At 37.9% G+C, this 10,232-nt stretch overlaps 1 protein-coding gene across 1 annotated transcript in view; it reads left to right on the top strand.

Annotated features, from left to right (window-relative positions):
• The first annotated feature begins 5,681 nt into the window (after positions 1–5,681).
• The window catches only part of PDPR (pyruvate dehydrogenase phosphatase regulatory subunit), a 43,560-nt gene continuing 39,009 nt past the window's right edge, over positions 5,682–10,232 (top strand). Inside the window, exons 1-2 of the mRNA XM_044663113.1 lie at positions 5,682–5,908; positions 7,131–7,264. Coding sequence (XP_044519048.1) covers positions 5,682–5,908; positions 7,131–7,264 — 361 coding nt within the window. The remainder of the gene's footprint in view (positions 5,909–7,130; positions 7,265–10,232) is intronic.

The following is a 10,232-nucleotide window of genomic DNA, read 5'->3' as shown; positions in this document are numbered from 1 at the left end:
GTCTGAGATATTTGGACTCATCTTTGACTCTTCCCTTGTTTTTTTTTTTTAATAAAAATTTTATTAAAGATATCTATTTACATATTACATGTAATAAATTTCCACATAAGTTTTTCAAAGTTATATGATCCAAATTATCTCCCTCTCTTTCCTCTCTCATCTCTGAGCAATTCAATTTGGGTTATACATGTATTATCAAGTAAAACTTTTCCATTGTGTTCAAATCAAAACCCCCAAACAAAAATCCAAATAAACTTAAGTGAAAAATCACATGCTTTAATCTGCATTCTGACTCCAATAGTTCTTTCTCTGGAAATGGATAGCATTCTTTGTCATAAGTTCCTCAGAATTGTCCTGGAAAATTGTATTGCTGAGAGTAACTAAGTATTTCACAGTTGATCGTTCCACAATATTGCTGTTACTGTGTACAGTGTTCTCCTGGTTCTGCTGGTTTCACTCCATATCAGTTCATGTAGGTCTTTCCAGCTCTATGAAATCATCCTGTTTGTCATTCGATATTCCATCACCATCATATACCACAATCATAATTGATGGATATCCCTTCAATTTCCACTTCTTTGTCACCTCAAAGAGAGCAACTATAAATATTTTTGTACAAATAGGTCCTTCCCTCCTTTTTAAAAAAAATCTCTTTAGAATACAGATTTAGTAGGTGATATTACTGGATAAAAGGAATGCATTGATTTATAATCCTTTGGATTTAGTTCCAAATTGTCCTCCAGAATCATTGCATTAGTTCACAACTCCAAAAACAATGCATTGGTGTCCCAAATTTGCCACATCCCCTCCTACATTTATCACTTTTTATATCAGTCAACCTGATAAGCATGAGATGGTACTTCAGAGTTTTAATTTGCATTTCTCTAATCAAGAGTGATTTAGTAGGAATATGGATGAAAGCATATAATTTTTCCCTTGTTTATATGGTTATGTTTTGGGGTTTTGGTTTTATAAGATTATTCACTTAATAAATGAACAATATGGAAATGTTTTGCATGATAATATATGTAATACCCAGATTGTATTTCTTGCTTGCTCTGGAGGGGGAAGGGAAGGAAGAAAGGAGATAATTTGTGAAAACTTATGTGGAAATTTAATATATGTAACCAGCAAAAAATAAATAAAACCCAAATTTTGCCGCATCTTCTCCAACATTTGTCACTTTCTCTTTTACTGTCATATTGGCCTGTGAGGAGGTACCACAGAGTTGTTTTTAATTTGCATTTCTCTAATCAAGAGTGATTTAGAACATTTTTTCATATGATTATTGATAGCTTTAAGTTCTTTATCTGAAAACTTGTTCATATCCTTTGACCGCTTGTCAGTTGGAGAATGACATATTCTTATAAATTTAGTTCTCTACATATTTGAGAAAAGAGATCTTTATCTTAAAATTTTGTTATAAAATTTTGTTCCCAGTTGTTTCTCTTCTAATCTTAGTTATGTTGGTTTTGTTTGTACAAAACCTTTTTAATTTAAAATAGTCGAAATTATTCATTTTATGTCTTATAATATTCCATTGTTTCCTAATGTCAGGTGAGTTCCTAAAGACTCTTCACAATCAGTTTGTATAATTTTCACTCTTGTTGAGTTGTTTTCAGTTGTGTCTGACTCTGTGTGAACCCATTTGGGGTTTTCTTGGCAAAGATACTAGAGTAGTTTGCCATCTTCTCTAGCTCATTTATAGATGAGTAAACTATAGCAAGCAGGGTTAAATGACTTGCTTGGGAGTCACACAGCTAGTAGGGGCCTGGGGCCATATTTGAGCTTGGAAAGATGAGTCTTCCTCACTCCAGACCTAGAGCTTTATCCACAGTGCCACCTAGCTGTCTTATTCATTCTGACTACCCTTATCAAACCCTCATTACCTTGTGGTTGGCTAGCTGGTCCTTCTGCAGTCTTTTTCTGTGCCCTTAAAATAATTGTTTTCATCAAGTAATAATTCTGTGAAACTGTTAGTGGTTATTCATTATTTGCTTCAGCAAGCCTGAATTTCTCTGTCTAGCATTTGTAGGTAATATCTCTATAGCTAGAGTGGACCTAACCCTATTATTTTGCAGATGGGCAGACTAAGGCCCAAAGAGGTCCAGTGACTCCCCCAAAAGTCACATAGGTAGAATCAGAGCCAGGATTCAGACCCAAATCTTCCATTAAGTTGTGCTGCATCTGATTTGAGGCCTTAATACTGCTCTAGTCAAGTCATATCAAGAAGTTATTAAATGCCTTTTATGCGTTGTACCGTGCTATGCCCTGGGGATACTTTATTCAGCCTTATCTACAACTGCTGGACATTACCACATCTGTTCTTTTGAGGGAGGTTTCTTGAACAAGTGGAGCCAAAATGACCAAGTAAAGACAGGGACTTGCCTGAGCTCTTCTGATTTCTCTCCACACAATTTAAAAATAACAACTCAACAAATTCTGAAACAGCAGAACCAACAAAAGGTTAGGGTAAAACAATTTTCCTGCCCAAGACATCCTAGAAATTTTGATAGAAAAGGCATGTCTTATTGGGGTGAGAGTAGAGCACAGTCAAGCCTGACAAGCCAGCCTAGGGCATGAGGATAACTGAGTCAGTGACTTCTTGAGCTCTTAGCCCACAGGCAGTAAGGGGGATCTGACAACTGGTCAGAAGGAAATTACTGGGGACACTTTGTTGGCACTGGTATAGGACTATTACACTGCCCATTTGGGGATCTGGGTCAAATCAGGTTGCAGCCCCAGGGTGAGGAGTAACACTAGAGCTCCAAGACCCTAGTCACAGTTCTAGGGTGGAAAAGAGTGCTTATGGTCAATCATGGACCAGAGCATAGGCCAGGAAAGCAGTGATCACGCCTCTCCTTAGATCATATCACCTTAGAAGAACTGAACCAAATTAACCTCCAGAATTAGCTCTGAAAATAGCAGCACTAAAAACCTGAAGCTTGGGACAGTGGCCTCTCCAATCCAGGAATAGAGCCCAGCTTTAACATAAAATTAAAAGTCAAGAAATAGATTGTAAAAATGAGCACTCCCCCCCCAAAAAGAACCCCCCCCCCAAAACCTGACCCTGGCCATAGAAAACTACTCTGGGGTTAGGGAAGATCGAAACAAATTCAGTGTCAATGGCTTCATGCAGAGCTTCAAAGAAAAATGTGAATAAGTCTTAGCCTTCACCCAACCCACCCACCCCCAAAAAAAGAATTCCTGGAAGTACTTCAAAAATCAAATAAGACCCCCATTGCCTACCCTTACCACTCTTCCACCTATAAGTCAATACACAGAAGTTAAGGGTTTAAAATAAAAAAAAAAAAATTTTTTTTAAATCAGATAAGAGAAGTGAAGGGAAAATTGGGGAAAGAAATGAAAGGAATGCAAGAGAATCACACACAAAAAAAGCCAACAGCTTGTTAAAGGAAGCATAATAAATGGAATAGTTATTAAAAATTCATTGAAGAAAAAAACTTTTTTAAAAGTAGAATTGGCCACATGGAAAAAGGTATAAAAACTCACTGATGAAAATAAATTTCCTAAAATTTTGAATTGGGCAAGTGGAAGCTAATGTCTATGAGACATCAAGAAACAACAAAATGAAAAAAAAAAAAGTGGAAGAAAGTGTGAAATATCTCATTGGAAAAATAACTGACATGGAAAACAGATCCAGGAGAGATAATTTAAGAAGTATTGGACTTCTTGAAGGCCATCATCAGAAAAAAGAAATTAGACATCATATTTCAAGAAATTATTAAGGAAAACTGTCCTGATATTGTAGAACTGGAGGGTAGAATAGAAATTGAAATATTCACTTGAAAGAGATCTCAAAATGACAACTTTTGTGAATGTTATTAGCCAAATTCCAGAGTTCCCAGGTCAAGGAGAAAATACTGCAGAAAGAAATAATTCAAATATCCACATATTATGGAGCTACATTCAGGATTTAGAAACATCTAAATTAAAGGTGTAGGGGGCTTGGAATATGGTATTCTGGAAGGCTAAGGAGCTAAGCTTACTACCAAGAATTACCTACCAGAGAAATGGAGTATAATCCTTCGTGATGGTGGTGGTGAGAAATGGATATTAATGAAATAGAGGATTTTCAAGCATTCCTGATGAAAAGACCACAGCTAAACAGAAAATTTGTTTTTCAAATGCAAGTCTAAAGAGAAGCATAAAGTAAATAGGAAAGAGAAATTCATTAAGGTTTAAATATTTACATTCATGGGAAATTTTTTGCAAGTAAGAAAGCTTTATTAAAATGAAAGAACATTGGAAAGGTGGCAAACAGAGACACAACAAATTGTAGCCAGGGCTCTCCCCTCTCCTGACGCTATGAAACCAAACCCATAACAATTCGGATAATCTCCATCCATTTTCTCCCTAGAATAGCAGTTTCTTCAGCTGGCTTAGCTGGGTAAGAGTGGCTAGTTAAGCTTGCTCCACTGAAAGTGGTTTCCTCTGATATTTGTGAGACTTGGTGATGATACTTGGGCAGTGAGGAAGAGTATGCATAGAAGAAGAGTATGGGCTGACTAGGATATCCCAAAAAACAAAAAGTATGCAATGGGATAAGAGAGGGAGGAGAGGTAGAATGAAGTAAATTATATCACATAAAAGGCACAAAAGAGCTTTTACAGAGGCAAACTTTTGCTATTATGCAATGGTATAGTGGATAGAATGCCAGGACTGGAGTCAGGCAGACTCATCTCCCTGAGTTAAAATCTGGCCTCCGATACTTTGTTGAGTGACCCTGGCAAGAAACTTCACCCCATTTGCCTATTTCCTCATCTGTAAAATGAGCTGGAGAAGGAAATGGCAAACCCTTGTTTACATGACTGAAATTTCAAAACAACCACAACATGTTTTGTGCTTATTCCTGCTCTGCCTTCTTATGGTAGGTGCATCAATTTAGAACTGGAAGAGATCTTAAAGGCCATCCTGTCTCTGGGGGGGTGGGCATTCCCACCCTATTTAACAGATGAGGACAGAGAGTCTTAAGAGACTTGCCTAGAGTCACATAGCTTCAGAAGGGTCAAAGACACCTTACCCAGGTCTTCCTGACACAAAGTCTAGCAACAAGCATTTTTGAAGTGCCTACAAATTTTCAAAGTGTCCAAGTTCCATTTTTTGTTTAGTGTTCAGTTTAAGTCCCATCTCCTCTATGAAACCTCTCAGAGTCTTCTAGCCCATATTCATCTGTTCCTTCTTTGTTCTTTTCTTGATGTCATTTATCTATATTATGCAAATTAGGACATTTCATAGCTTATTATGCGTATCTTTATGACTCCATAGATGTAAACTTTGTCAGCTTACAGCACATGAGACATATCTCCCCTGGAGCGCAATGCCTTATGATGATAACAGCTCACTTTTATGTAGTACTTGAAGGTTTGCAAAATACCTTCCTCATAGCAACCTGGGGCCGGGGGATGGGGGTGGAGGGGAAGGGGGTAGAAAGTATCTAAGTATATTCCCATTTTAAAGGTGAGGAAATTCCTACATCTACCAAAATGTTAGGTATGTAATAGATACTTTATTACAAATGTTTCTTATTAATCCTATACGTAGGACTGAATTAAATTAAGTATTGACCAGTTTTTCTCTTTGTAGATTGATTTTTTTATGGCCTGCTTCTACTTGAGTGAATGAACATCACATTTCTAGAAAGTTAACAGACAGAAGCTATGATGTTTTTCCGGTTGCTATCTGATATTCGATGGCAGAGAGCCAGTCAGAAATGGGGGAACAGGTCCCAGGCAAGGTGCAACACTTCTGCTGCTACAGAATCTCCTGTCTCACTTCCCACCCATGCCCAGGTAGTCATCTGTGGTGGTGGAATTATGGGCACATCAGTAGCCTATCATCTTTCCAAATTGGGCTGGAAGGATATTCTCCTGTTGGAACAGGGCAGGTAAGAACACTACACAACAGTTGATGGCCATGCTGCCCTGAGTAGCTGGTATTTCCCTAGTTCCTCAGTACTTTGTGTTGGTAAAAGGTTTTTTTTTGTACCGGTAACTGTACTGTTGCTCTGATATTCATTCAAACCAAAGGGTAGATACCACTTGTGGTTTGCCATTCTTTAATGATTTATGCCCTTTTCTGTTTTTTGAAGAGAGAAAAAGCTCTATCAGACACATGGCACAAGTACTTAGAAAATGTGTTTTCTCTTAAATTTGTAATTGCTCACAATAATGAATTTGCAAGTTCCTAGGGGTCAGCAAAGATCCTGTAAATGAAATATCTTTTAAAAATCAACTAAAGAATATTATTGTGCTGAAAGGAATAAAGAAATGGAGGAATTCCATGTGAACTGGAAGGACCTCCAGGAATTGATGCAGAGTGAAAGGAGCAGAACCAGGAGAACATTGTACACAGAGACTGATACACTGTGGTAAAATTGAATGTAATGGACTTCTGTACCAGCAGCAATGCAGTGATCCAGGACAATTCTGAGGGACTTATGAGAAAGAATGCTATTCACATCCAAAGAAAGTACTGTGGAACCAGAAATGCATTAGAAAAATATATGATTAACCACGTAGTGCAATAGGGATGTGATTAGGATTTTGATGTTAAAGGATCACTGTACTGCAAATATGAATAACTTGGAAATAGGTTTTGAACAATGATACATGTATAACCTAGCGGAACTGTTTGCCAGCTTTAGGAGGGGGGAAGAGAAGGCGGGGGGAGGGGGGGCAGAGGGGTATCATGAATCATATAACCATGGAAAAATATTCTAAATAAAAATTTAAGGGGGCAGCTGGGTAGCTCAGTGGAGTGAGAGTCAGGCCTAGAGACAGGAGGTCCCAGGTTCAAACCCGGCCTCAGCCACTTCCCAGCTGTGTGACCCTGGGCAAGTCACTTGACCCCCATTGTCCACCCTTACTACTCTTCCACCTATGAGACAATACACCGAAGTACAAGGGTTTAAAAAAAAATTAAATTAAAAAAAACTCTAAAATTAAGGGAGTATAGGAGTAGGAAAACAATGAACTCTGCTGATAACTTTATGTTTCCCTTTTGTTACCAAAGTCCTTTGTTCTTTGGAACCAGGCTAATATCCTTTCTTTACATCCTTTCTTGTTCATGTTAGATATGCAAATTCCTGTTTGTGATTTGCCTTACAGGTTGGCTGCTGGCTCCACCAGATTTTGTGCTGGCATTGTTAGTTCAGCTAGGCACCTGAGCCTAGAACAAAAGATGGCTGATTATTCGAACAAACTCTATCAACAGTTAGAACAAGAGACAGGGATTCAGACAGGTAAGACAGTAACATCCTTTGGTTTGAATGTTATTCAAGCTTCACTACTTTGTATTCATTATGTCTTTTTTAGACCTTTACTTTCTGCCTTAGTTTCAATTCTAAGACAGAAGAATGACATAGGCTAGGCACTCAGGGTTAAATGATTTGCCCAGGGTCACATGACTAGGAAATATCTGAGGCCAGATTTAAACCCAGGTCCTCCTGACTCCAGGACTGACACTCTTATCTGCTGTGCTACTTGGCTGCCTCTATTCATTTTCTTGACCAAGCTTTGCACAGGCAAGAGTTCTGTTGGACCAGAAAATTTAAAAAGTTCTTCTGGGTTGTTTCTGTTTATTTTTCTGTTAATGTGTCAAGTAGGATTTGAAATTTCCATGTTTCAGAGAGAATTAGAAGAAGGAAGAGCATGTGCTGCCCTTTGGGTACTTGGTATCCATAGGACACTCATATAAGACTTATTTTCTTACTTCTGATGAATTTGTTTAGCTTAATTAAACATAAATATTTTACTAACATGGTTAAAGACAGATTTGCTGCCCATAGTAGCCCTTTAGCTTCTGGTCCTTGATCATAGGCTGCAGCTTTAACCTCTGGCCTAGTGTCTTGCAGATGTGTGCTATTGGTTATTGGGAAGATATGGTAGGATTTTATGGATTGGCATAAATACACTACTACAGCTGGATTATTCCAGTAATAAAATAAGGCCTGAGTTCAAATGTGGGCTCAGACAAATCATTTCATTTCTATTTGCCTCAGTTTCTTCAACTGTAAGACGGGGATACTAAAAGAAAAGCACTGAGCACAATGCCTGGCATATAGTAGGGATGCTACAAATGCTTGTTTCTTTCTTTGATAGCATGAATAATCTATAGGTCGACCTTGTATTGATCTTTTATAGTATGTAGTTCTTAGGTTTAGGAGATAGGCTTTCACTCTAAATTTAAGACTATTTTAGACTTAATAAGTTGTCATTTAATGGATTTTTAAAAATCTAGATTGATGATCTGAGAAAACTTCTTGAACCCTACAGATTAGTAGCTGTCCTACAGTTAAGTTAGAGACATGTCTAGGGGTGTGGAGAGGTTCAAGGAATGAATGAGTGAGTGAATGGATGATAAAAACATTAATTAAGCACTTTGTGACAGGCATTGTGCCAAAGGATACAGGTAGAGAAAAGCAAGATAGCATATGCTCTCAAGCCTTTACTCTGATAAGGAGAGACAAGTCATTGTAGCAAGTTGGATAGCAAGTTCCCATGTGCCTTAGAAGGTCTTATGGGCAAACAAAATATGGGCTTATTTGTATATGGGGCCAAAACTTGAACTTGAGACTCTTTGGTTCTAAGATAGATTTTTTTATCAGCTCTACCTCATTGCTTCTCAGTGGAGTTCTACTGTATCTGCAAGTAATTTAATCTTTTCGAATGGGCAAAATTGTACTGCTGAGTCCTTTGCTTTTAAAAACTGAGATATGTATCATATACTTTCAAATTGCTGTTTTACATTAACTATCTAGTTTAGTACTTTGCCTCTATTTTAAATTTGTTTTACAGGCTCTTAAAATTCCAGTTCTCCCAAGTGGGTTATAGGCAGTGGTGTGTGAGAGCTGGCTATACCAGCTTTAGAGAACTGGTTGTTGGCATTTACACCTCATAAACTGATAGATGGTACAAATTGGGGTTTGCCTAGACTTGAGAAAGTTATGGAGAAAGGTTACTAATAAAGCAGATAAAATTGCTCATGTTGTATGTAGAGGCTTTTTTGTTTTTAGAGAGGTAAAGGGTCTTTAATGGTTTCCAGTACACCTCTGCTTAGAGGGGATTCTATGGTATTATTTAGAGGGAGGCTGTGAAAGGTGTCTCTGGCATTATTTCTTTTTAAAATTTTTATCTTTATTCCAATAACAAATGTACACATAAGTTTTCCAAAGTTAAATGATTCATGTTGTCTCCCTCCCCTTTTCTCTTCCCCCTCCCAGAGTTGACAGACAATTCCAGTGAGTTATACATGTATTATCACTCAAAACAGATTTCCATATAATTAATTTTTTTAAACATTTGTTAATATTTGTTTTTTAACATGGTTACATGATTCATGCTCCTACTTTCCCCTTCACCCCCCGCACTTCCCCCACCCATGCTGACGCACATTACCACTGGTTTTAACATGTGTCATTGATCAAGACCTATTTCCAAATTGTTGTTAGTTGCATTGGTGTGGTTGTTTCGAGTCTACATCCCCAATCATGTCCACCCCAATCCATGCATTCAAGCAGTTGTTTTTCTTATATGTTTCCTCTCCTGCAGTCCTTCCTCTGAATGTTGGTAGCATCTTTACCATAAATCCCTCAGAATTGTCCTGTGTCATTGCATTGTTGCTGGTATAGAAGTCCATTACATTCAATTTTACCACAGTATATCAGTCTCTGTGTACAGTGTTCTTCTGGCTCTGCTCCTTTCGCTCTGCATCAATTCCTGGAGGTCTTTCCAGTTCACATGGAACTCCTCCAGTTTATTATTCCTTTGAGCACAATAGTATTCCATCACCAGCATATACCACAATTTGTTCAGCCATTCCCCAATTGAAGGGCATACCCTCCTTTTCCAGTTTTTTGCCACTACAAAGAGCGCAGCTATAAATATTTTTGTACAAGTCTGTTTATTAATGATCTCTTTGGGGTACAAACCCAACAATGGTATGGCTGGATCAAAGGGCAGGCATTTTTTTTATAGCCCTTTGAGCATGATTCCAAATTGCCAGCCAGAATGGCTGGATCAGTTCACAGCTCCACCAGCAATGCATTAATGTCCCAATTTTGCCACATCCCCTCCAACATTCATTACTCTCCCCTTCTTTCATTTTAGCCAATCTGCTAGGTGTGAGGTGATACCTCAGAGTTGTTTTGATTTGCATTTCTCTAATTATTAGAGATTTAGAACACTTTCTCATGTGCTTATTGATACTTT

Source organism: Gracilinanus agilis, chromosome 2, assembly GCF_016433145.1.
Source record: "Gracilinanus agilis isolate LMUSP501 chromosome 2, AgileGrace, whole genome shotgun sequence".
Classification (NCBI taxonomy): Eukaryota; Metazoa; Chordata; class Mammalia; order Didelphimorphia; family Didelphidae; genus Gracilinanus; species Gracilinanus agilis.
Note: the sequence above shows the minus strand (reverse complement) of the source record. Positions and strands in the feature narration are given on the sequence as shown.